At 40.0% G+C, this 27,756-nt stretch overlaps 2 protein-coding genes and 2 non-coding genes across 6 annotated transcripts in view; 1 reads left to right on the plus strand and 3 right to left on the minus strand.

Moving 5' to 3' along the window:
• Window positions 1-10,008, minus strand: part of MPZL1 (myelin protein zero like 1) — a 38,731-nt gene extending 28,723 nt beyond the window's left edge. Inside the window, 2 exon segments of the mRNA XM_058185214.1 lie at window positions 803-1,098; window positions 9,995-10,008. Of these exon segments, the coding sequence (XP_058041197.1) occupies window positions 803-1,098; window positions 9,995-10,008 (310 nt within the window).
• Window positions 10,009-18,165: 8,157 nt separating this feature from the next.
• On the plus strand, window positions 18,166-18,237 carry TRNAP-AGG (transfer RNA proline (anticodon AGG)). Its single transcript has one exon. It is a non-coding gene; the product is annotated as a tRNA-Pro (tRNA).
• Window positions 18,238-18,853: 616 nt separating this feature from the next.
• TRNAP-CGG (transfer RNA proline (anticodon CGG)) lies at window positions 18,854-18,925 on the minus strand. Its single transcript has one exon. It is a non-coding gene; the product is annotated as a tRNA-Pro (tRNA).
• Window positions 18,926-25,192: 6,267 nt separating this feature from the next.
• The window catches only part of RCSD1 (RCSD domain containing 1), a 36,932-nt gene continuing 34,368 nt past the window's right edge, over window positions 25,193-27,756 (minus strand). For all 3 annotated transcript variants that reach the window (XM_058186075.1, XM_058186073.1, XM_058186074.1), the window contains one exon: window positions 25,193-26,178. In XM_058186075.1, coding sequence (XP_058042058.1) covers window positions 25,591-26,178 — 588 coding nt within the window. In that variant the 3' untranslated portion in view covers window positions 25,193-25,590. The remainder of the gene's footprint in view (window positions 26,179-27,756) is intronic.

Below are 27,756 nucleotides of genomic sequence, written 5' to 3' on the forward strand. Positions count from 1 at the left end.
CCATTTGGCCCAATTTATTTTCATTGTTTACTGATACGGTCAAATCAGAGTCCTGGAAAGGCAACCACCATATCCCTACTACAAGCGCTAAAATCAGTACGTATCTTCTGCCGCTGACGTGTAGTGTATCCGTTCAAGAACGTAGCGTAACTCTTTGCTCACCCGACTTTCCTCAATCAGAACATCCCCGTTATTTGTACTATTGACACGATCGCAACGAGAATAGAGGGTAGGGCATGCCAAACGGGGCAACGGTGTGTGTGTGTGTGTGTGTGTGTGTGTGTGTGTGCGTGCGAGAGAGAGAGAGAACACCTGCGTCTTAGTAGGATCAGTTCTAAGATTGTTTTGCAAAGCGATTGAAATGTCCAGCCACCATCATCCTGACACGTACATTTATCTACCCCCCCCCCACCAACACACCCCCTCTTCATTTACAAGGAAGCAAACGAGGCACCCTGTCAATGTACTTACTGGAGGTGGGGGGTTGCTTGGAGCTCCTACCCAGCCCTCCCGCCCATCCCACAAGAGCACGTTGCCCTCCGCTCCTTCGCCTTTTGCCAGTGGTCAGCCTGGCGCTCTTCTCACCACCACCCCATGCGCCCCAGCGCAAACTAGCGCCGGCGGATAGCTGGTCTTCCTCCTCCACCTCCGGCCCACGCCAGGTCTGGCTAAGAGGGCGGCGGGTCTCCGAGGTGGAAGTAGCCTCTCCTTCCTCCTGCGCTCCCTCCGTTTCCCCCCACTACCTCCGTTTCCCCCCACTCCCCGGCTCCACAGCGCCCAATGCGACACGCCTCGGACTCACGCAGGGACGAAAGAGCCGCAAGCAGGAGCAGCGCGGGGAAGCAGGCTGAGGACGCCGCGCCCTGTCGCGAACCGCCGCTGCCCGAAGACGCCGCTAAAGCCGCCGCTGCCAACGCCGCTGCCATTTTCCTGCTTCCATCTCCTTTTCCTCCCATTGTTCCACCCCCGCCCATGGTTGGAGAGGGGTGGGAAAGCTGAGGGGGACTGCCGGGCGCCTATTGAGCTGTGCCCCTGTCAATCACGCACACCTCCTGAATCCCACGTCTCCTTTTCACCAGGCTCTGCCTTTCGCTTCTCCTGGTGAAAAGCGGTTGGAAATGCCAGCTGCCACTCTCGCTTGAGGGAGTTGTTAGAAAAGCACGGCCTCACCCTCGTTGGGGGGCTGACACGTGATAAGGAGCTACTTAGGCGTTTTTTGCAGCATTCTTTAATATTGCAGCGGGCTTCGCTTTCTGCTCGAGGTTGGTCCCCCCCCCCCGCCCCATCTGGCAGTGGCCCAAGAGGAAGGAGCATGGTAGTGATTTCGTGGCTTTTTCTTCGACGGCTATTTGCTTCTTTGGCATCCCAGTTATAAACCATGGATCTGTCCAGAGGTTGAAAGTATATATTCTGTTCAAGCCTACTTATCATCTCGTTCTGAGATAATTCTTCATATAAAAATGAACAGGGGCCATTTTTTCATGTTAATTTCAACGCGTTCTTAACAAATTTTCTTTGTTGTTTGATGTCAGATACAGCCAAGTGAATAATTTGCTGTTTTCTCCCATTAAAAGGTAGGAAAGTAGGGGAAAAAAAGTACCAGTATGTTTAAATATTTCCATTATGACAGGTATTATAAATTAAATATTATAGTTTTGGGTACATTGTTGATTTAAGTCAAGTTGTCAAGCAAAGATGCTACTTTAAGAAGCATATTTCTATTTATTCTTTTTAATATAGACATTTGGGTAGAATCAAATACTTGTAATGGCCCATTTAAAGTTCTGTAATCAACTCACTCTTGAGTACAGGAATCAAAATTAAACTATCTTAATTGCCTGGTCTCCACTGTAACCCACCCAGAAAAGGGAAGGGTACCACTCCAGTGAGTAAATGGAGTCACTCACTGCCAATCCTTGTGAATGATTCTGAAGTCAGCCATGCATTTACTCATCATACATCCTATCATTGAATATTTTCTCATACTTTGTTGAATGATACCGACATCATTGCTATACTTTATTAAAGAAGTTTCCAAATCAAAGAAATATGATCAGGATAGTTTTGCAAGACTGTTCTTGATAAATCCATAACATGTTAATAAATACATTATTTTCACACTGCTTAGAAACCAGTGCATCCATGATCTGTTCTAGAATCTTATTAGGTGTTGATCTGAAGATCTCTGGATTCTCCCTTTCTCCCCCTCTCTCCCCCACCTCTCTCTCTCTCTCTCTCACACACACACACACTTTGAAATTGGGAACATTTGCCCTTCTTCAGTCATCTGGTATATATTTTCTCAGAATTTCTCATGGATAATATATTAAAATTCACCAGATTTTCTTCAAGATTCTTCAGTTCCTAATGGTGAGCTGAAGAATTATATGCATTCAAGACAAATATTCCTCTAAAATCTTTATTTTGTCTCTTCATTCTCTCCCTCAGAATCGCCTGGTGATACCCTGTTTCTTAGAAAAATCTTAATTTTTCTTTATTACATCTTAACATTCATTAGCTTCACAGGGAAGCCAGTGTACCACTTCTTTTCTCTTTTTTATACAATATCTAAAGTTTTAGCTGAGCTTTCATTTCCTTATTGTCCCCAAAATTATTGACTAAGAATTGTTTTCTTTCATCATCTTTCCTTCTTCCCTCTTTAAAATGTATCAATTTTTTTTCAGATCTTTAGCAAGGTTTTTTGTGTTAATTGGTGGATTTTTGCCCTCCATTTTTTAAAATTATGTTTTTTATAGTTTTAATGCAAAATATGAAGATTGAAAAGCAATAATTATGTCTACGGTATTATTTTTAAGAATATTCTGTCGCAACATAGGGAACTTGTGGTGTCTAAGGGCCTTGCTAAGTGTTGGATGTGGGCACAGTAATAGACAGAACTATGATGCAAAATGAATGCACAAAGTTAAGCTTGAGTCTTTCAAAAACTTTCTTTTTTTCTTTCTTTCCAATCAAGCAGAACGGTAGAAACCAGTAAATGTGATAAAGGTAACCACCTTAGTTTGCCACATCAAAAGAATATTCTAGTGGAACCTTAAATACCCCAACCAAAACACTGTAAATATTACCCATTAAAATACTAAACATCTTAATTAAAATAAGTAGCTAAGGAAAATAATTCTTTTAGATCTTCCTTCAGGCACACGGCAACTATAGCTAAAAATATTCCAAGCCAACCACTCGGAGGAACCACAAGATAGGAAAGCCTTGTATAAATTAGCATAGTATTGCATCTGACAAAGAAATAAAAATTCTTTGAAGTAATTTTAATTTTGAACAATTTTATAATATTACGGTATGGTAAAATAACACTTTTTACATTGATTGTAGCCAATTGTGCTAACTGAAACCTGGTTATACAACAATAAGCCATTGTTCAGCTAGAATTATTGCATATATACGATAAGATAGCCCTTATTTCTCATTAACTTTTCTTCTCATTGATTTTAATATAAATATTTAATATTATAAATTCCAGTGTTCCATTAAAGTTATTCTGGTTCAATCTAATTTATGATGTGATTATTATAGGAGGAAAGACAATTTGAAAATATTACGATTTCATAGATAAAATTAATATTTTAGCACAAATTATCTGCTCAGTATTTAAGCTTTTTGTGTATGTCTGACTTTGGAGGGTAGGAAATAATTAGGCTTGACTCACAAGAGGGGAAAAAATGGCAAGGGGAAAGTATGACCTCTCCCACACTGATTATACTACACATCAAAAGCATATATAATAGAAAAACATATATAAACATGTGATTAACTAAATTACAAAGTGGCTAACAATATGGCCTGAATTATTGTCCTGAACCCCATCCCTAAAAAGCAGCCAGGTCTTTAAGGCTTTTTAAAAGGTGAGCAGAGCGGAACCAAACTTCAGGAGATAGGATCTTCCTGAGGCCAGATGTAACTACAGAACAGGCATGCTTCCTGGTCATCCCTGACCATATAATCAGCAGGATTGTACTGCCTGACCTAATGAGAAAGTTAAAAACATTGGGTGTAATGCAGTCTTTCAGATACTCTCCATGCTATGTAGAATTTTATCAGTAATAATCAGCACCCTGAATTGCATCAAATTGGGAGCAGGGCAGTTCATGGAATAAAAGTGTAACATGGGCATAATGAGCCATAGTCACAATGGCCTGTGCTGCCACATTTAGGAACAATTGAGATTTTTACCATGTTTCCCCGAAAATAAGACAGGATCTTATTTTCTTTTGACCCCCCCCCCATAAGGGCTTGGCCTTATTATTGGGGGGGGTCTTATTATTTTGGGGGTGCAGGAGACAGTGAGTGTGGGACTGGATGTCCCATCGCTGCCATCACCTCCCCTCTCTGTTCGTGCCAGCCCAGCGGCCCAACACATCCCACCCAGCGGTGAAATGCTCTCGGTTCGGACAGGATTGGCCGATCCGGCAGCAATGGCAGCGGGTGGTTCGGAGAACCAGTAGCAAAAATCCCTGGGCCCCCCCACCCATGCCCAGCTGAGCTGCCTGATCATCAGAGCCTTTATTTTTAATTTTTAAACACATTTTTTTACAACCTATTCAGCCAAAGTTTTAAAACTTTTAAAAGTTTTAAAAGTACTTTTACTTTTAAAAGTAAAAAAAAAATCGCATGCCACAGCTGATCACACCCCCCCCCATACTGTTCTACTTACTCTGTGCCTCCTTTTGGTGTGCACTGCACACGTGCACACACCTCGCATTTGGTGTGTGGTGCGCACTGCGCATGTGCGCTATGTGCGCATGCGCAACCAGCGAACTGGTAGTAAACCGTTTCAGATTTCATCACTGATCCCACCCCATCCCAATGGCAACAGCTGCTTCCCTTCCCTGCCATTTGACTGGCCAGAGTCAAAGAGTCAATTAGTAGAACGGGTGCCGGGGTGGGGTCCTCGATTTCCCCTGGCAATGGGCATCTGCTCAATGCGTCCGCATGCCCCAGCTCCTTTCCAGGCCGATGCTGCAGTTTGTAGGAGTATGCGGTCAAAAAAATAGTCCATCTGGTCAGTCTAGGTGAGAGTGCTACTGGCGTTGGGCGGTCGCCAGCCAGTAACCCCAATAGCGGTCTGTGATCAGTGACAATTTCGAAATCTCGCCCAAAAACGTATTCGTGAAATTTTTTCACCCCTGACACTATTGCGAGAGCCTCCCTATCTAGCTGGCTGTAATTCCTTTCAGCCGGGGACATCGTTCGTGAATAGAACGCTATAGGGGCTTCAGTGCCGTTTGGGAGTCTGTGGCTAAGTACCGCTCCTACTCCATAGGGGGACGCATCACAAACCAATACTAATGGCAGTCTGTTGTTGTATTGTATTAACAGGCTATCGCTTGATAGCAAACTTTTTACTGCCTCAAATGCCCTATTCTCTGACTTCCCCCACGACCAAACAGTGTTTTTTCCAAGCAATTTATGCAGCGGTTCAGCAACGGTTGCCTTGTCTTTTAAAAACACGGCGTAGAAGTTTACCAGACCCAGGAAAGCCTGGAGTTCTGTCTTGTTTTTGGGTGCTGGGGCTCTCTTTATCGCCTTGACTTTGCTCTCAGTGGGGTGAATCCCTTTTTGTCTATTCTATAGCCCAAAATTCAACAGATTCGACCCCTATCTGACACTTGCTTGCTTTGACTTTTAATCCTGCCGACCTAAAATGGCCAAAACTTTCCTTAATCGCTTCCCCAGTTCTCTTAAATCTTCCCTGATACCAACACATCATCGAAATAGGTACGACTCGGTAACCCTTGTAGGAGCCGCTCCATCAAATTTTGGAATAGCCCCGGGGCCACACTCACCCCAAACTGTAACCGGGTGCACTTAAAGGCACCCCGGTGCGTTACAATGGTCTGGGCTTCAGCTGTGCTAGCATCTACGGGTAGCTGTTGGTACGCTTGTGCCAAGTCTAATTTGGCGAAAACTTGTCCGTGCCTAGTGAGTGCAATAAGTGTTGCACTACTGGAACTGGGTAGGCGCTCTTTTGCAATGCTTTGTTCAAGGTAGCCTTGTAATCAGCGCAAATTCTTATGGACCCGTCTGGTTTTATAGGGGTGACGATTGGCGTCTCCCATTTGGCATGGTCAACTGGCACTAGTATCCCCTGGCTGACTAATTTATCTAACTCTTTGTCGATTTTAGGTTTGAGTGCAAAGGAACCCTCCTTGCCTTTAACCTAATGGGAGCTATTTGGGGTCTAAATTGAAGGAGATAGGGGTCCCCTTGTACTTGCCTAAACGGTCCTCGAATCGTCTGCGAATTCCTCCATTAGGGCGTTTTGCAGGTTGCATCCGCTCGGTGGGCGCCAGTCACCCCATTCCCAACGCCCGGAACCAGTCTAGCCCCAGCAAGCTTGGCAAGGTTCCCTCGACTAACGTGATGGGCAGGGTCTTTTCGTATGTCCCGTGCCTTGACCTCGGCGGTCGTTGTCCCTCGAACAGGGATGCGGTTGCCCTGGTAATCCTGCACCCGGGCCGTTGTTTCTGTAGCTTGCGCTTTGCGATGTCGGCAAGGCTTTCACAAAAGTGTCCCAGGACATGATTGTGATAGCTGATCCTGTGTCTACTTCCAGTCGGCACGGTACGCCTTCAATTGTCGGGTTTGTGAAGATCTTTTCTTGATGCGGGTAGCTGCGTGGTCTATGGTAACAGTCATTCGGTTTGACTTCGCTCTTTCTTTCCTGGCCAATCGCGGGTCGCCTCGCCGATCTCGCGCTCTGATTGGCTGGTTTGAAATTCGGCGGGAATGTGGGGTTTGCATCTCTGACTCAGAGCCGCTCTGATTGGCCGATTTGAATTTTCGGGAAGGTTGGGGTGCTCGGCAGACTTGAGCCAGGTGCCCTTCCTTTCACACCGCCGCAAATGGCGTCCCTGAACTTACATCTTTGGCGCTGATGTCGCCCCGCAACTTCCGCATTCCTCCGGGTCTTCCTTGTCGATTTTCCGGTGTAGTGGACTTCTTCCTCCTCTTCGCTGGTTGACTCACGATAGGTTTCTTCGTGGTGGACTGTGCTCGGCTTTGCGCCCGCCATCGGCGTGAGTCGCTTTGTAAGGTGTCTGCTGCATGGTTGGACATCTCATGGGCTCTGGCTTCGTCCAGGCGTTTGCCAATGTCAGGTTGCTCTTGGCTAGCAACCGTCTCCTCAAACGGATGTCTCTGACCCCCGTATAAGTTGTTCCAGCAGCTCTTCGTCCAGATCGCGGTACTGCAATGCTTGGAGGCTTGTCTCAGGGCTGCCATGTAGTCGCTGATAGACTCGCCTTCTTGTTGCCTCGCTCCCCAAACTCGTGCCGTCGAGCGTATTTGGGACGGGGCTGGTGCGTAGTGATTCTTCAGGAGGGTCTGAAGGGTCTGCCACGATACGGAGTGTAGCGGTGTTGGCTCCGCTAGGGCTTCTGCGGCGGCGATGACTGCTGACCCACAGTGGCTTATGAAGTAAGCCCGTTTGCGGTTGTCGGAGACTCCCTGTAGCTCGTTTGCCTCCAGGAAACTTTCGAAACGGGTCATATATATTCCCCATGTCTCCTGGGCAGGGTCAAACGGAGTGGGTGGCGTGTAGCCGGTCATCGCTGCATTCGCCGTCACCTTGCTGGGTTTGATTCTCGTAGTGAGTTCAGCTCTGTTCTGGTGCTCTGCCTCAATATCCCATCCTCGTCGCCAATGTTAAGTTTGGGTATTGACGAGGCAGGAGACCAGGTTAGTGACAACAGCTCTTTAATATAGTGTGACCCAGCAAAACTCTGGAGAAAAACCTCTCCTTATATACACTTCAGCCTGAGGCTGCATCCAATCAGAACCGAGATATTTCCCGCCTAAAACTCCCGCCAAAACTTACAGTAATACATTACACACACAGTTAAGCTTGAGTCTTTCAAAAACTTTCTTTTTTTCTTTCTTTCCAATCAAGCAGAACGGTAGAAACCAGTAAATGTGATAAAGGTAACCACCTTAGTTTGCCACATCAAAAGAATATTCTAGTGGAACCTTAAATACCCCAACCAAAACACTGTAAATATTACCCATTAAAATACTAAACATCTTAATTAAAATAAGTAGCTAAGGAAAATAATTCTTTTAGGTCTTCCTTCAGGCACACGGCAACTATAGCTAGAAATATTCCAAGCCAACCACTCGGAGGAACCACAAGATAGGAAAGCCTTGTATAAATTAGCATAGTATTGCATCTGACAAAGAAATAAAAATTCTTTGAAGTAATTTTAATTTTGAACAATTTTATAATATTACGGTATGGTAAAATAACACTTTTTACATTGATTGTAGCCAATTGTGCTAACTGAAACCTGGTTATACAACAATAAGCCATTGTTCAGCTAGAATTATTGCATATATACGATAAGATAGCCCTTATTTCTCATTAACTTTTCTTCTCATTGATTTTAATATAAATATTTAATATTATAAATTCCAGTGTTCCATTAAAGTTATTCTGGTTCAATCTAATTTATGATGTGATTATTATAGGAGGAAAGACAATTTGAAAATATTACGATTTCATAGATAAAATTAATATTTTAGCACAAATTATCTGCTCAGTATTTAAGCTTTTTGTGTATGTCTGACTTTGGAGGGTAGGAAATAATTAGGCTTGACTCACAAGAGGGGAAAAAATGGCAAGGGGAAAGTATGACCTCTCCCACACTGATTATACTACACATCAAAAGCATATATAATAGAAAAACATATATAAACATGTGATTAACTAAATTACAAAGTGGCTAACAATATGGCCTGAATTATTGTCCTGAACCCCATCCCTAAAAAGCAGCCAGGTCTTTAAGGCTTTTTAAAAGGTGAGCAGAGCGGAACCAAACTTCAGGAGATAGGATCTTCCTGAGGCCAGATGTAACTACAGAACAGGCATGCTTCCTGGTCATCCCTGACCATATAATCAGCAGGATTGTACTGCCTGACCTAATGAGAAAGTTAAAAACATTGGGTGTAATGCAGTCTTTCAGATACTCTCCATGCTATGTAGAATTTTATCAGTAATAATCAGCACCCTGAATTGCATCAAATTGGGAGCAGGGCAGTTCATGGAATAAAAGTGTAACATGGGCATAATGAGCCATAGTCACAATGGCCTGTGCTGCCACATTTAGGAACAATTGAGATTTTTACCATGTTTCCCCGAAAATAAGACAGGATCTTATTTTCTTTTGACCCCCCCCCCCATAAGGGCTTGGCCTTATTATTGGGGGGGTCTTATTATTTTGGGGGTGCAGGAGACAGTGAGTGTGGGACTGGATGTCCCATCGCTGCCATCGCCTCCCCTCTCTGTTCGTGCCAGCCCAGTGGCCCAACACATCCCACCCAGCGGTGAAATGCTCTCGGTTCGGACAGGATTGGCCGATCCGGCAGCAATGGCAGCGGGTGGTTCGGAGAACCAGTAGCAAAAATCCTTGGGGCCCCCCACCCATGCCCAGCTGAGCTGCCTGATCATCAGAGCCTTTATTTTTAATTTTTAAACACATTTTTTTACAACCTATTCAGCCAAAGTTTTAAAACTTTTAAAAGTTTTAAAAGTACTTTTACTTTTAAAAGTAAAAAAAAAATCGCATGCCACAGCTGATCACACACACCCCCATACTGTTCTACTTACTCTGTGCCTCCTTTTGGCATGCACTGCACACGTGCACACACCTCGCATTTGGTGTGTGGTGCGCACTGCGCATGTGCGCTATGTGCGCATGCGCAACCAGCGAACTGGTAGTAAACCGTTTCAGATTTCATCACTGATCCCACCCCATCCCAATGGCAACAGCTGCTTCCCTTCCCTGCCATTTCTTTATTGAGAGGGGTGGCAGGTGGAGTGAGATGTGGGTCCCCTTGCCGTCTCTTTTCCCCCCCTCATCGGGCATGACAGGGCTGCTGCCCCTCGCTTAGCCACCCAACCCATTTAGGGATGCAATTTGGGGGTGGCAGGTAGGGCGGGTGAGAAGCGGGACGTGCTTCTTACCTTTCCAGCTCCATCACGTTCCTTCTTGCTGTTGTGACCTAGGCCCAAGTAGTAGTAAGAAACTTAGTCCATGGAAAAACAAACAAACTTTATTCGAACAGTCGTTCAACTCAAAGTAAAACAAATGCCTCCCAACACAAATTCCTCAGTTATCTCGCAAACCTTGGTCCAATTAGGCAAACTGCCAAAGGCCCTTCCTGGCAAATGTCCAGAAGCCACAAAAACAAAGACATAGACGAAGCAGAAGACGGAGCAAAAGATGCAGTACAATGTTGTTTTCCAGCAAAGCTCAAACACCGGTGCTGGTCTGTTTTAAGCCTTATGGGAGGGGCCAATCATCTCTTGGCCCTACTCCCAAGTTGTCCTCTCTGCTTGAGCTGCTCTTGCCTTCTGGCAGCTCTTCTCATGCGTGCATTAGGAACAGGCTCCTCCTGTTCCTCTGCCTCACTACTATCAGTCTCTGGAGGCTCTGGAGTCCGCACCTCACTTCCCGATGCCCCTGGCCTCACCTCAGCCTCATCGCTGTCTGACTCCATTGCCAGCTCCATAGGCTGCTGGCGGACCACAACAGTTGTGTCCAGGGAAACAAGCTGTAAAAGAAAACCTTATCGTGAGTTTGAGAAGTTTGACTGAACTTGCGATAAGGTTTTCTTTTAAGCATGTTTCCCTGGATACAACGGCAAGGAAAGCGACGGAGCTTGAAAGGTAAGATGCGCGTCTTGCAGCCCAATACATCCCACCCCACCCCACCCCAATGGCAACAACAGCTTGGCTGCTTTCCCTTCCCTGCTGTCTCTTTATCAAGAGGGGTGGCAGGTGGGGAAGGGGAGAAGCAAGACATGTGGAGCGAGACGTGGCTCCCCTTACTGTCTCTTTCCCCCCCTTCGCCGGGCATGGCAGGACTCCTGCCTCTTGCTTAGCCACCAGTCTCCTTTAGGAATGCAATTTGGGGGTGGCAGGTGGGGCAGGTGAGAAGTGGGATGCAGGTCTTACCTTTCAAGCTCTGTTGCGTTCCTCACCGTTGTGTCCGGGGAAACATGCTGTAAAAGAAAACCTCGCTAGTTCGAGAAGGCTTATTTTCGGGGAAACCCGGTAGATATTCTTTGGGGAGCCCGTGTACAGCACATTGCATAATCCATCCACCAGGTGACCAAAGAATGAGTGACACTGTGCAATATTTTCTGATCCAAGAAAGGACAAAATTGATGTGCAGTATAAAGGTGTACAAAGCCCTTTGGTCACAACTCCCGTTTGCTTTTTGAATTGGAGCTGTGATTTCACGAGGTCATCTAGAGTAGATACTGGTTCTGTCTTGAGTAGTGCAACCCACCCAGAACTAAAGATGGAAATGGAAATGTACTCTTCTTAAAAGCGCTGTGAGCAATCCAATTCTGAATTTGGTATGCCAGAGATGTTTGCTGTTAAATATAATGGTTATTAAAGTTAATTATTGGCGAGTCAAACAACTGCCCAAGGCAGGATTCCTTATCCCATTCCTTGTCTTTAGGCTAGACATACCTTGTTCCCTTAACTATATGGTTTAGTTTCCAGACTTATCATTTTTGTTGCGAGTGAAAGATAAAACAGCTAAAAAATTAAAAGGAAATAACAGTTGCAGGCATAGATGACTGTTGAACTCAGCCTCTTCTCTTACAATTTCAACCACATAAATCACACAGAAGTTAGGAACTGTTAATTGTAACAGTATAATGAATACTCTTAAGCAATTAGACCTCAAAGATTTTTTCTTCAGCTATCTAGAACTTATACGCAGTTTCTTTTCCATCCCCGTTTCTCATTCCTTATAAATTGATCATTGGATTATAATCAAATACTTATGCAATCAGTTAGATAGGATAATATACTAAAAGTGCTGAGAATCATATCTATTATTTTTTATTGTATGAATAAATGTTAAAGTATACGGTATGTATTATGTTGTGCTATGCTGAAAAACTCTTCATATTTTTAGTAAACAAAACCAACCTGACAGCATAACTTGCTAGAATGTATCAGTGCAGAAGCAAGTAGTTTGTACAATAGGAAATCAGAAAACAGGAGTCCTTCAGCTAATGAAGTCTTACCTACTTATAACTATGATTCGATGGCACATACTTGTTTCTCTCTCTGCTGACATAAGAGAAAGTGGTTCAGCTTTTACCTGGAGTTCTGAAGGAGCTACAGTGTATCACCCACTTCTGTGTACCATAATGGTGAGATCATTATTGCTGTAAAACTATAAGAAGTCTTATTTGGCAAAATATGCTTCCAAGTATACGCTGAAGATTAGGATTTTTAAAAGGTAGAAAACTGGCTCATTGTCTTGTCTCAGGTCTACTTTTCACATTTGAGCTGCACAAGATGTCTTTCTGAATGCTGATTCAATATGCCTTTTCAGCAGCATGAAGTGACTTATGAAAACTCCAAATTTTTAGTTTCAGTACAAAATGATTTATTTTCAATAAAATTACAACCGTGTAGGCTGATTCTATTTTTCTTTCTTTCATTTACACATTTCTTCCCTTATTTCAGTAGAGTGCAAACATTTGGGGGGGGCAAGAACTGTGCTTTGATTTATGACAGATATAGTGGCAAGCCACATTTTAAAAATGGACAAGATCAGATAATAATTAAATAATAAATTAATAACAGTCTCCATGTTTCCAGTAATTTCTATCTTATTCAGATAGAAATTATTGAAACATGGAGACTTATTAATTCAGAGACAGAGTTCCATCAGATTTGCAAGGACTCTGAAGGTTGCTTGCAAGTGTTGGGTTTCAATAATTGCACACAAGACTTGACATGGTTGCCAGCGTGCGAGCAAGCAAGCATGTTCACACATTTTTATTGTTCCTCTTTTATACACAAAAGCATTTGAATAACATGAGAAGTCATATGATGTGATGGGGAGGGCTGTTGTCACAGATGTGAGACATGAACTTTGGCTGAACCCTCCTCCAGACCACCCAGGCATGACTGAAAGTACATGTATGTAGAAAAGAGAGAACGAAACAGCTAAAAATATAGTTATTATGCTGATGTACAGTGGAGCATCAAGGGTGGTGTCCCATAATCTCATGACCCTATCGCTGAAGCAAGTTTTAATAGAATTATGAGATAGGTCAGGATGGCCAGCTTGGTGACCATCTACTCTGCAACAAGTTTAATAGACCACATACCGTCTACAACGATATATTATTAGATAATGATGGAAATATAGAATATTGAACAAGCAGACAGATAAGCAGAATATTGAGCGCAAATTACAAAATCCTTTGGATGTATATTCTTCTGTTCTACTTAAAGAAGCCTCTGAGATATAATGGTGGATTAAGGGGAATGTGACACACAGTGAAAGTGGGACTTGTAGTAGTAGAAAAACAAACATGGATATAAATTACTTAGTCATGTTCTTCCTTCCTTCACTGTATCCTTACTAAAATGATCAAATGAAGATATTCAGTACCTTCACTTAAACCTCTCTAAGAATTTTGCTGCTGCACCCCACAATTTACTTTTGTAGTATAAATTATCACAGCTACTCTCAACTTTAGTCAGTTTTGCCATCATGTGGGTCAATCTTTTTTCAGTTTTGTTCACAATAAAAGTAATATATGCTGTATGTTTTAATAACTGTCACAATCCATAGGTTTATTAGAGCAACATTTCTGATTTTGATGCCCTATAACAAACAGACATAAGAAATTTTCAAATAACTAATTTGATTGCTTATATTTGTAATTTAAAGCTAATCTATTTTAGATTTTTACTGAGTTGTTTTGAATACACATAAAAAGATGCATTTTCCAAATTGCATCAAATAAAAAAAAACAACCACCCCACTTTTTACAGGCACACAAGGTTCCTCCCTTCTTCACCTTAGTTTCATTAATACTAAACAAGGAATTTTCCTATTATTTCAGACACTAGCTACTAAAATAACCCTTTATAGTTGTAACTATCTGAGAGACAAGGGTCAAAGAAAAATTATGCTAAAACGTATCTAAAGATGGCCACTCTATATCAGATATAAATTTGCTTAAAAATGAATATATTCTATTATAAATAAACAGCAATAAAATGCATCTGGCAAATCAACCTCTGCTTTTGCTTGCTCTGTTAACAACCACAGCTTGTTCACTTCCAGAATAATCTGTCTACAGTCATGAATCACTTTGTGATTCAAAAGTATGTCACTTAGGGGTTGATAGAGCCTGCAACTTCCAGTTCTACATTAATTACTAAACCTGGCTAACAGTAAATAAAAATCTATGTTTTTGTCTTCAGCCCATGTTCTAGCTTTCTGCTCATGTTGCAGATTATATTATATGAGAGGTAGTCCAGCATAACTGGTGGGATTATTTATTTATATCCAGCCTTTATTATTTTTACTTTTATGATTCTGTTACTCCAGCATTAAAAAATATATAGGATTGTTGACACCTCCAATATAGTAATGTTTCACAACTGTTTATTAAGTCAATAAGCACCCTTCAAAGGTTTCCATTTTAGAACTCATTTATAGATAAAAGACATATTTTGGTCTTTTTGCCATATAATATGTATATTATAACATATGTAATCAGCTCACATTGCATTGAAATCTAACACAAAGACTTATGTTTTAATTCAACTTTATCTGCATGAATACTTTTATTCATTAGCTAAAATGGGAGGGTAATTTCTTGAAATCATACCGTACATCTGAAAAAAAAATCACTAGTGAAATACTATCCACTTCATATTCTGTCTGTAAGAGCTAGATATTGGAGGGCTTAGATAAGGACTTGGCTAGATATTGGCTAGACAAATCCCCATAGAACAACATCAGCTTTATTGATTTTCAGTTAGTCCTGTTCATTTCATACAATGACACAATAATTAATTTACTCTGTAACAATACTGTGCGCCTGTATAGGGAAGAAGTTGTACCAACAAGATCGATGTTTATTTTTGACACAATGACAATAATATCTGGAACTCTCAAATCTACACCACTCTGATGGCTTTTTCTAACATTGCCCCTCCTGATTTCAGGTGACAACAACAGACAGTTTGAGAGTAGAATAAGGTAAGCAGACCACCGACTCCTAGAGGTCTATTAATACATAAAATATTAGATTCTCTACCTAACACCAAGCTTAATAATTCAATAACATTCAGTCTGAACGTGAATGATTCTGAACTCCAGACTTTAAACTTCTAAATCCTGATTTTATTCTACAGGTGCACGTGCAATTTTACTAAGGAACCAAAATAGAAATACTTCCGCACCAAAAATAAATCTGTATTTCTGTATTCATTTCAAAGGAATGGAGTGAATTAATAGGGCCAAAAAGTTCCCGGTTTCAAAACTAGTACCATTAAACAATAAAAAGGAGAAGCAAAACCCATCCTTTCCCATACAGGCTGAGTTCCCTTTCCTTTATGGTTATTATTATGGTTATATGCATCAAGACAAATTCCTTGTGTGTCCAGTCACAATTGGCCAATAAAAAATTCTATTCTATTCTATTCTATTCTATTCTATTCTATTAAAAACCAAAATGTGATTTCAATAATTCCACTTTATTCAAATGTCAGCTCTAGAGAAAATCTGGGTAAGCTCATTTAGGGTTAAAGCATTTCTTTGTGGAAGCAGGTTCAGGATGCTTGGTGCACCTCAAAAGAAAACTTTTACAGAATCTTTTAAAGTATTTATGGTTTCTACAAACATTATTTTATCAATGATCATCTATAGAGATTCTCAGTCGTCCAGGTCATGGTTGTCCCAAAGATGCTTTTTCAGGAGGTAACTGGACTTTCTTGTTTTTTCTTTTGAAGATATTTCACTTCTCATCCAAGAAGCTTCTTCAGCTCTTACAGCAGTGGTTCTCAACCTGTGGGTCGCGACCCCGTTGGGGGTCAAATGACGATTTGCTAGGGGTCGCCTAAGACCATCGGAAATATGGGAAGTATACTTGCGAGTTAAAGAATCGCGCTCCAATGGTTGATTCCACAAGCCAGCTGCAGGCTCTTCAAATCGCTAGCCGAATTCGGCTTCAGGCACGATCAATTAAAAAAGAGAGAAATCTTTGCTTTGATGTCTCCCTCTCAAGCCAGCTGCAATCACTCCCAATCGCTAGCCTAATCTGGCTTCAGGCGCGATAAACTTAATAGGGGAGGAGTCTCCGCTTTAATGCCTCCGTCCTCAAGGCAATCGCAAGCAGTTCAGATCGCTAGCCAATATGGCTTCAGGCGCAATAAATTCAAAACGAAAATAATTTTATGGTTAGGGGTCGCCACATCGTGGGGAATTGTTGAGAACCACTGTCTTACAGGATGGTGGGGAATGGAAAGATTTATATTCCTTGCAGACAACTGGTCATTCAGTCAGAGCTGAAGAGCTGAAGAAGCTTCTTGGATGAGAAGCAAAATGTCTTCAAAGAAAAAACAAAGTCCAGTTGCCTCCTGAAAAAACACCTTTGAGACAGCTGTGACCTGGATGACTGAGAATTTCTACAGACGTTTAGCTATACAATTTGGGATGAACACCCTTTGAATAGTGTGAGAGTAGGGATGATGTCTGGGGAATGCAGGCTACAGGACCAGGAGCAGGGATGTGTTTCTACCAGTTCGCCCCAGTTTGGGTGAACTGGTAGCAGTGGTGGTGGGAGGCTCTGCCCACCCACCCAGACATCATCTAAAATGCTCTGTGCATGTGCAGAAGCTTCTGCACATGCACAGAAATGCCGCACACTCACAAAGCAAGCAAGCAAGCGCGCCTGCGTGCTACCAATAGCGAACTGATAGCGCCGGGATTTGAAACCCACTACTGACCAGGAGCACTACTCAGGTGACCCTGAGGACACAGATAAACCTCCAAGTGCTTCAACCCTCTAAAAGATGCAAATGACCAACTGTCTGCAAGGAATATAAATCCCTCCATTCCCCACTATCCTGTCAGAGTTGAAGAAGCTTCTTGGATAAGAAGCGAAATGTCTTCAAACAAAAAACATGAAAGTCCAGTTGCTTCCTGAAAAAGCACCTTTGGGACAAACCATAACCTGGATGACTGAGAATCTCTACAGATTTTTACTCAGGCGCTCACTTCATATTCATTATTGCGGGAAAACTAGAAATCCGATGGCGGGGAGAGATATTAGCAAGCAGGCTAAGGACACCACAAAAGTTGCAGAGGCAAAGCCACGATGCGACTGATCCACAAAAACACACAAATGTTTCTTGCACAATAAGTTTTTGAAACGAGGTTTCCAAATAATCCTGAAGGCCGGCTTGGTTCGGTATTGGCAGCAAACCAAACTCTCCCGTTTCTAAAGTGAGGCATAGCGGCGCGTTTACTCGGAAACCAGCGCAACGGAATGATGGCGGGCCCTTCTCGATCACCTTTTTCCCACCTCAGCGAGGGGTGGACTTCGACTCCCAGAAGTACCCAGCGAAGCCTGCGTGGCTGGGGAATTCTGGCAGTTAAAGAAGTCTCCTATCTTGACATTGACATATTTGGGGGAACCCTGCATTAAAGCAGAGGTTTCCAACCTTGGCAACTTTAAGCCTGGCGGACTTCAACTCCCAGAATTCCCCAGCCAGCTTTGCTTGCTGGGGAATTCTGGGAGTTGAAGTCCGCCAGGCTTAAAGTTGCCAAGGTTGGAGACCCCAACACTAAAGGACGACAACTGTGGGGAAAATGTGTCGGATTATTTTGGGGTCCTCTTCCACCCTCCTGTTCCCTTAATTTGACACAGAATCTCGCAAACACGTCTCTTGTTTCTATTTGAAGCGGGGCATTTCTTAAATATTTTCCAGGTTCAAACAAACGCGTGATACCCCCAGGACTCTCCCAGGGCTTCCACGGCCTTGTGTGAAGGGCTGTTCGGCTGTAACAGAAAACGTATCCATGTTGTAATAATGTACATGCGAGTATGCAACATGCGTTAGACTTAATCCAAATAACATTCCGTTCTGTCCCAAGAGCATCTGCCTTTGAATGGGATTACTGATATTTGCTGACTTTAGAAAATGCAACAGATATTTATTTTATTATTTTTTTTAAAAAAACAGTCCTTGGTGTGGTTAAACAATGACCTCGAAATCACCAGTTTTCCTTTGGGCAGGTGACGAAGCAACGGCTAAAATTAGGATCCAGAAGAAGAAGAGCGAATTTATAGACTGGCTCGTTGGTCTAGGGGTATGATTCTCGCTTAGGGTGCGAGAGGTCCCGGGTTCAAATCCCGGACGAGCCCAATTTTTTTTATTTTTTTAAAAAAATCTTTTCTAAAATACACGATTGTTTTTTAAAAAAACTAAAATACTATTTTACAGAAGGTTGCGCTTTCGGCTCACTCCAGGATATTAGAAAAACGTTGCAGAAGGTTTTATTGACACCAATTGCTGTGCAATTCGTTCGCCAGCGACGCTGCCACGTGAGGGACTGTCGAGCTTTTTTTCCTCTTATTATCGATCAATTCATCCTACAAGTGTTAAGAAAATTTTTTTTAAAAAGGAAGCCTATTCGTTTCCCCTTGTTTATTCCGCTGCTTCCCTACGCACAACGTAAGAAGTTGTGATAACGAATGCTATAAAAAGATTTTATCAAAAAGGACAAACTACAAACGCAATCGGTGTTTTCGGCAGTTCATATAAATGCGAAAATATAAATTAAATTATGAGGAATTTCAAAGGTAGGTCCGGTATCCTGTCAAACTGTTGTCCTCGATTTTGGGGAGATTATTTATTTGCATCTTTTGGCATCCGGTACTCGCTTAATTTGTTTTGATGAAAGATTCTGTGAAGCATGTGAAAAAAAAGGCCTCACACCCCCCAAAATACGAAGGAAACCAAAGCACTTCCTCCGACTACGGGCTCGTCCGGGATTTGAACCCGGGACCTCTCGCACCCGAAGCGAGAATCATACCCCTAGACCAACGAGCCGCTCTCAGTAAAAGCGTCCTCGGCTGGCTTCTTCACTTTTATCCCGCCCTTCTTTTACTGCGCAATCTCCCCAGGGCTGGCTGCTACGTTAACGCTGCGTTCATTCTTTTGGGAAAATGGTTCCGCGTACGGTGCTGCTACTAGCCGTGGCCGTTTGAATTCGCTTCTCGCCTACTTGAACGATCTGCCGTTAGCGCCTCCCTCCCTCACGGAGAACCTTTTCTATTTATATTCAGTCCCTGAAGAGAAGACGCTTCAGCCTGCTGGGAGGAAGACTATACCACTTCGCTCTCGAGGAGGGGGGCGGATTTACTTCCTTCTTTCTTCATAAGTCCTCTTTGACATAGTATATAGTAAATGCAGGGTAGGAATATCTTCGTTTCTAATGAAACAACAAGGTTTATGAAGTTTATTTTGGAAAGTCCTTTCCTCATTTCTTTCCTCTTTCCTTTTCTCTCCCCTTCCCTTTTTCTTTCCCTCTTTCCTTCCTTTTTTCCTTCCTCTTTCCTTTATTTTTCTTTTCTTTCCTTTCCCTTTCCCTTCCTCTTTCCTTCCCCATTTTATTGCCTTCCTTTCCCTCTTACCTTCCTCTTTTCCTTTCCTTTCCTTCCCTCTTCCATTTCCTTTCCCCTTCCCTTCCCTCTTCCCTTTTCTCTTTCCTTCCCCCCCCCCCCCCCCGCCAAAGTCCTCTCCAACTGATTACCCTCTTCTTTCTAAATAATAAAGTTTTCAACTAGTCAATTTGTCTGTAGGGGTCCTGTGCCTCAGACATGACAATAAATAAAAGATCCTGAAAAAAATTTTCATTGACTTCTGACTTTTTGCGGAGTTTTCTAAGATAAAGTACAGGAGGGGTGAAGAGTGGAGGGATTACCAGTAGTTAGACACATACACCTGAGAGGCTGGAATATAACATTTAACATGCATCACTTAGCTTTTTCAGATCACAAGAAGCATTTAAAAGAGCATTTTATTCATTTATTCTGAACGTAGACTATTTTTTCCAGAAATATCTTATTTTCATTTATTTTCATGGTCTATAAAATGTATATGATTGGCACAAATCTGGTCAGCACAAATCTGTACATCCCAGTGGACAAATCCAGACATCCATATGAACAGGAAGATGAGTGTCATAGACATGCTTCTTTTATTTTAATGTATAGCAAATATCTGCTTTTACTCAGAATTCTCCACCTGCATTCCCTAATAGCATGTTTTTCAGATAGCTTGAAGCAGCATCAATAAACACCAGCTGAACTGCATTCTGTGAGAATTATTGTCTATCGTCTTTGGAGCACACAATTGTTGAAGCATTGATATCCTTGAGAAAATGGTAGTTTTCCTCCATCTCATTGGATATAATAGTTTCTGTCCTATCACAACTTTTAACATAAACGTTGTTGATTTTTGTATAATCAATAAGTGATAGTATGAAAGACCATGCTTACTTTTCACATGTTTAAACTATTAGTGAATGAGCATACATCATTCATCTCATAGCCATTTAATCTAAGTGTGTATGTTTAGATAAATCTAGTTGCTGAGAACACTTCATGGATTTGATGGACTTGTTGGTGTTAGTTTAGGGTACTACACGTCTTTGTTATTTTTGCCGCAGAACATAACAATTTAGTTGAAACACAAATGCCAGAGACATGGCCTGGTAAATAATTCACTGCACCTTTACCCAAACCAGGTTCAAATAAAATATGGAAAGATAATACAGTCCAAAAAAAAATACAGTGATAGCACTGAATTCACAACTGGATGCAGAATAGGTGGGTGTTCCATAAAATGTTTTCATCAAAATAATAGATTATTACATTTCTTTATATTTTGGCAGCCATACAAAGAAATAAAAGTCCAAAGATATCTGCAAGGAAACTGGCAACTATTATTCCACTGGTTGATGGGTATTATAATTCAGTGCATTTGAAGGGCAACAGATTGTGAAAACCTAATCAATAAAGATCCAAGATTAGGCAGTTTTTTCCAGCTTTGGAGTCACTATTCTTCTTGCCAAATCTGGAGGAGAAAGAAAAAGAAAGAAAGAAAAAGAAAGAAAGAAAGAAAGAGAAAGAAAGAAAGAAAGAAAGAAAGAGTTTAAATACAAGAATAAGACTAATAAAACAGACTGAAGAAGAGGAAAAAAGCTAAAGGTGTAAAAAGAAAAAAATTACAGAAAAATAGGAAAGAAAAAGATATAAAGAAGTGAGTTCTGATTATTTCAGCATTTATAAGTACAATTATAAATTGACCCCTCTCTAAAATTACATTATCACTCTTCTTTCTATCTTACCTAATCTTCACAACTATAAATCATAAATTCATATATATGCAAGTTCTGCCATCTTCACCAACCATTCATCCATTGTAGATATTACCAGATCTTTCCAACTTTGTGCATACAGTTATCTCACTAAAGTTATATATAAAAGTAATGTTCCATAACTTTTTTCCAAATATCCATCACTCTGAAGAAGAAAAATTCTAATTTCATTTGAATATTTTATTTATTTATTTAAATTGTGTCCTGTCTGTGTTATTTATACAAATAATTCAAGGTATATCCAACATACCTTCCTCCTGTTTTTCCCACAAAAACCCTGTGAGATGCTAATCCTCTGAATTAGTTGAATCTAATTTTTAAAGCTTTTTTTTTATGTTCAGCCTTCTTCTTGTTCACATTTCCAACACAAATTTAAAGTACTTTAATACATTTTAGATAATCTTTATGGAGTCATACTGTATACCCATTGTACATCATTTTATAAAATTTCTCTTTAAGTTTATAACAGCGTAAATCTCATTTCTTTCAACCACATATTTTCTCATCTTTCCATCTGTATACCATAACCAAAAATTTTAGTCAACTTCATCATACATTCCTTAACTTGTTCTTCTGTTTCAAATTTCAATACCATTTATAAATTTAACAATCACATGTTCATCATTTGTACATAATTCTGTTTCAAAATCAGTGCTACAATTTCAGTGCCATACATTCTTTTATTTACTTTAATTCTGATAACTAAATAAAGCCATTGTCAGCTCTGTCCCTCTACCATCAGCAGAGACCTGGGTCAGAAACTAGGAGAATCTTTTTTTTCTCTAGCCTTATCTTAAGTATGAAATCAGCTGGGTGACATTGGGTCAGTCACCTGCTCTTAGCCCAACTTACCTCACAGAGTTTTTGTGGGGAAAATAGGAGGAGGAATGAATATTAGGTAGGTTAGGTGTATTCATTGCCTTGAGTTGCTTACCGAATAATAAAGGCAGAATAAAAATCTGAAGAATAAATAAATAAAATATTCCCAACACAAATAAAATGTCAATGTATAAATAGAGTGATGTATATTTAACTGCCTTACCACTCCTACATTTAAAAAATGTGTTTCTCATTTACATTAATAACAAGTAAAAACACACAATTCATGTGCATATATTTGTGAACCATGACTCAATAAACAATACTATTTAATAGATTTTATGTGACAACAAAACCATGGTTATCTGATTTTTATGGATGTTCCTGAGAACAGAATGCTTTCAGATAAAAGTAAAGGTAAAGGTTCCCCTCGCACATATGTGCTAGTCGTTGCAGACTCTAGGGCGGTGCTCATCTCTGTTTCAAAGCTGAAGAGCCAGCGCTGTCTGAAGACGTCTCCGTGGTCATGTGGCCGGCATGAATCATGCCGGCTTTCAGATAAGGAGCAGTATTAAATAAGTGAACATATTGAAAAAACAGACCAATAGTAGCACCAATTAAATGACAGCTTTAGATTTTTAGATGTCTTCATTATCTTTATATAGTATGTTTGAAATTTAAGAGCCTGTGAAAAAAGCTCAGTGATGCAGGAATTGGTGACTAATCTCAAGAAAGATGTAGATTAAGTGAGATCGCCCTAATAACAACTTTTTAGTATTATCTCCTGGAACCTCCAAATAATTTTTCAATCAAACTTTTCCAAATGTTTTGACAATTAGATTCTTTCTGGATTTAGCATGTGAATCAAGCCTACACTACAATAACAGCTTTTCTTAAACTTCATATAAATATCCTTATTTCTGCAGCAAATCAAGGATAGGATATATACTTTTTTAGTTTAATCCAGGACATGTGATGGGCATCCCACAAGTTTTTAATAACTGAGATGGTTTAGTAAAACAAATACAAAAATCTTGATGGTGTTCTTCAGGTTCATGATTTAGCCAATGCATAGCTAACAGTCCATAAATTATGGAAATCCAAGAAAAAAAATCCAGTCACTCCATCTACAGCTATTGTTCTACAAAAAGCAATGATCAAAACAATAGATGATCAACAAACATGGGATGCCTCTTTGCTGTTTTGGAAAGGGACAAAAAGAAAGAAACAATCTGTATGAAAATGTTAGCTGTCTGAATCAAATAATAAATGAATGCTCAATAGTTTTTAAGTTTAACAAACACATTTTACAAAAATCAAAATTACATAAGAAAATTCATTTTGCAGAATGACATGGTGCATAGATTACATAAATATTTATATAAAATTACTATTATCTATGGCAACCAGAAAGCAGTACATACCAGTTTAATTATACAATCAACAAGAACCTATTTTATCCTTCATACTACTTGAAAAATTCACAGAATTAAACTGGCCATTTAGTATAAATGGGCATCTTCAATTGCAAAGTTGTTTACTATACCATATTATTTCTTGAAGCATGATTATTTTTGAAACTACTTCATATTTTTGCTTTGAAGTGTGCTATCTTCTGGGATCAGCACCATGCACTGTGATAATACTAGTCATGTGAAGAAAGCAAACAAAAATCATCTGGCTCCTTTAGCCAATAGCTATTCTGCTTTTTAGAAAAACATCTGCAAATCACAGTTTGGGAAAAATATTTCTTAAATCTTGCTGCTAACTGCAGTATCTGATTTTCTCCCCATTCAGAAAATGATGCTATGCTCTCTTTAGATCACTGAGATGCAGAACTATACTACAGCTGACCTGCACAATGTGCAAAGTAACTCTGCAGTGAACCATGTTCATTTGTCAGCAATACCTATAATATATAAGCAATATTTGCAGACCTAGGCGTAACGCCTTCCAAATAGCTATGCTTACTTTATTCATACTGATAAGTATATGCTTTCATTCTTCAGTCACTCCAAGCAGAACCGTTCAGCAATGCAAAGTTGAACAGCAAATGTAGATGTATTCAGCTTGTTGCTCCCTAATTTGTTGATTATATGTTTTCTCCCCATTTGATATTTCAGCAGGGGTGAAATCCAGCAGATTCTGACCGATTCTGGAGAACCGGTAGCGGAAATTTTGAGTAGTTCGGAGAACTGGCAAATGCCATCTCTGGCTTGCCCAGAATGGGATCTTCCCGTCATGCCCATCAAGCCATGCCCACCAAGCCACACCACACCACGCCCACCAAGCCATGCCCACAGAACCGGTAGTAAAAAGATTTTGATTTTACCACTCTATTTCAGCCATTATTACTTATAGATCCCTTGTTTGACTAGGAGTTGCATTTCTAAAACAGATCTATCTAATGCGGGCATGATTTAGTGCTTCCTATTTTTATTTCTATTCTATTCCTACTTCCTAAAATAATTGAAGATGTCTATTTAAGCAATTGCTATAACTGGCTTCTTAAAGAGAACAGCAGACTTTTCAAGTTGCAGGTTATTTTGACAAATGAATTGAAAGATATAATTGCTTGTCAATTCAGTAATAGAATTTTAAAAAGACACCGGGGAGATCTGTCATGTATATTATAAATAATTCTTTTCCTTTTTTAAAAATATGAACAATAACCAAAGGAATTAGATAAATAGCACAAGAGGCTCAAACTTAATGTAACATTCATGTATAAAAATATCCACAAATTTAATACACATATCATGTCATGCTATGGTTTCACTTTTTTTGCTAAATAAGTCATGTAACTGAGTTTGTACATGCTAAACCATAAGCCATGGCCTATTTATCACAATGGCTTAGCAATCTTGTAGCCGAATCTATCTATTATTTTCTTGAATCCAGCCATAGCTTTTTCCTGTGCTTAATAGCAAACTCAGAAAAATTCAAAAGATATGAAATATTGTATAAAATCTGTTTTGTTTTTGTTTTTTGCTTTGTCACATCTGCAAATTATTTCACAGCCACTAAGCAAACAAGAAGAGACTAAGTTTTTGGTGTTTCTGTGCTGACTTTATAATGAATATATATGCAGTATAATTATAGCTCACAGGCCAGAATTGGTTTGGAAATGTTAACTTTAATCAGAAAGTGTAATTAATATGGATCATAGTCCTTTCCATTAAAAAAAAAACACTCAGCAACTGTTGAAATTCAATAGACAACAATCTCCAAAACATACTTTTGGCCTGTCCCCAAGTTTGAGAAACTTAAGGAGCTTGGTAAGGCTGCTGTCCATCATAGATGTCCTGATTTGTCTCAACAAAAGCTTACGAATTTCCAGCAGAAAGCAATAATTCAGGTTTCTTTGGTGTCTTCTTTAAAGAATTAGTTTATTTCTTCATAAACTATTATAAACTAGAAATAGTTTATAAGCAAGTATTGCAATAGGAACACTAATAATTGGCTTTCCATTTATCATTTGTTTAGTAATTATATTAGCACCATATCCTTGAGTTCAGAACAGTTTCATATCTCCAGTAGGTTGTGAAGTCCCAATATCTGGTCTACTTGATTCATGATGTGAATCTTCACTTCCATTTATTTTTTCCTCCCTCTTTTCTTTGTAAGTGTTTTCCATGTTGGAAGCATTACAGTTCCATGGTTTTCTTTTTGTATCTTCTGCAGTATTAGTATCTGCATTCTTCTCTTTCTCATTGTTCACAGTTTTACTTGGCCTCTCCTCTGAAAGATTCTGCTGTGTCTTGTCTTCCTGGCTCTCTTTGAATTTTGTTACTTTTTCTGTATCCACTTCTTTCTCTTTGTTTTCTGATCCACTAGATTGTAGAACTGATGGGGATTTTTCATCAGAAGCTACTTGATTTTGTTTCTTCTGATGGTCTACACCACCCTCGGGGGCAGGTGAGGATTTCATACATTTATTTTTGTCCATAAATACATCTACTTCTTCCTTCTCCTCAGTTTTGGAACCATTTTCCTGAGGTAAAACTGTCCCTCCTAAATCTAGGTCATCTCCATATTCTGACTGTGATTTTCGAAACCTTCTAGATGGAGGTCTGCGCTTTATTGATCCTCGTGTCCTTACCTGAAAGTGGATAAAGCTGTGATTGAAATAAGAACATGACCCAGACCAGACATCATTAAAAACAACCAACAGAACTGCATTCATTCCTGGACTCTATTAGTTATTCTTCATAAGATTAATTTTTGGCATTACCATTTCTTTCACATTGAAGAACATATGATTGTTCCTTAGCAAAAAGTGAAGAAGTATTCTAATATATTTTCAGTGTCAACTAGCACATTACAGTTACTTTGGCCAATATGGTTTTTGTGGATAAGAAATGTGATCTTCTGGTCTCTTCCAATGTAAAGATCACCATCTTTATGATGATGATGATAAATGTGGTTATTTAAAATCTGCCAGATTTTAAAATTAAGTCTAGTTTTAAAACACAAACATTGGGCAGAAGCTCCAGAATTTTCTGTATTCATTCACCAAAACAATGATTTTGAATGGAAGAGTGGAAACAGTAAATGAACTGGGATATGGTATTGCTGATAAAAGGAGAAGAGGCTAATACTTTCCTACATGAGTTGGTATTTCTTTAAGAAATCAATAACTTCAGACCATCTTTCCTTTTCTTAAAGCTATCTTATTTTGTTCCATCTATGCAGCTGATATTGTCATGAATCTAGAGATTTAGTTACTTTGGCCAAGCTGGAGTTTAAATAGATAGATCATCTGTAGGATCATTCTTCAAAGTAAGCATGCATAAAGGAGCAGATAGATTAAAATCCAATATCAGTTTCAGGTAGTCAAAAGACAGGCCACAGAAGAGTCATTTAGAGATGCTTAAGAATAGAGAAATCTAAGTAGGACTATCAGGTATGGAAGGCTAGTGAGTATAGGGAGTCACCAAAGACAAAATTAGATTATCTGAAAGGAATCCCAAGGAAAGCTGGATGGCTAGCAATAGGAGCTGGGAAACAAAGTGAATAAAAGAAGAAAGAAAAATCTGTCAGTGTTGCAAGTACTGGTATATTCATTTAATGATAGCAAGTTAAAGGAAGTGGCACATTTAAAGAAATTTCAGTCTCACAATCCTATGTACATTAAGCTATATGGGAATTCCACATATTCAAATCTGAGGAATGTTTTTCTATATGGCTGTCACTTGCCTAACAATGAAAAAATGATATTCTAACATTTCCTCCTCTTAAAAAGGTTCTCAGGATAGAATTCAGGAAACTACTTTATACTAGGAACATCACATGAACTTCAAGAGTATTTTTTTTAAAAAAATCAAAACTATGCAATGTACTTATTACAGTACTGTTATAAAATTCAACAAATAAAATTAATATTCCAGCCAAATGACCTTGAAAATTTTCTTTAAAAATAATTACTCATTTACTTCAATTAGTTAACTGTTACTTGATGAAAATTCTTGGTGATCTGTTTGGAAACTGCTATAGCTGTTTATTGACTCATTTTATTTCATATTCATGTTTTAATGGTACTACATTTTGAAAAATCTCTTTCCCCCTGACTTCTTCCTTTCCTTTTCATCTTTAAATTGGGCCGCGGTGTGGCTCAGGCTGTAAGAAGCCTGTTATTAAACACAGCTGCCTGCAATTACTGCAGGTTCTAGTCCCACCA

Source organism: Ahaetulla prasina, chromosome 5 (assembly GCF_028640845.1).
Source record: "Ahaetulla prasina isolate Xishuangbanna chromosome 5, ASM2864084v1, whole genome shotgun sequence".
Classification (NCBI taxonomy): domain Eukaryota; kingdom Metazoa; phylum Chordata; class Lepidosauria; order Squamata; family Colubridae; genus Ahaetulla; species Ahaetulla prasina.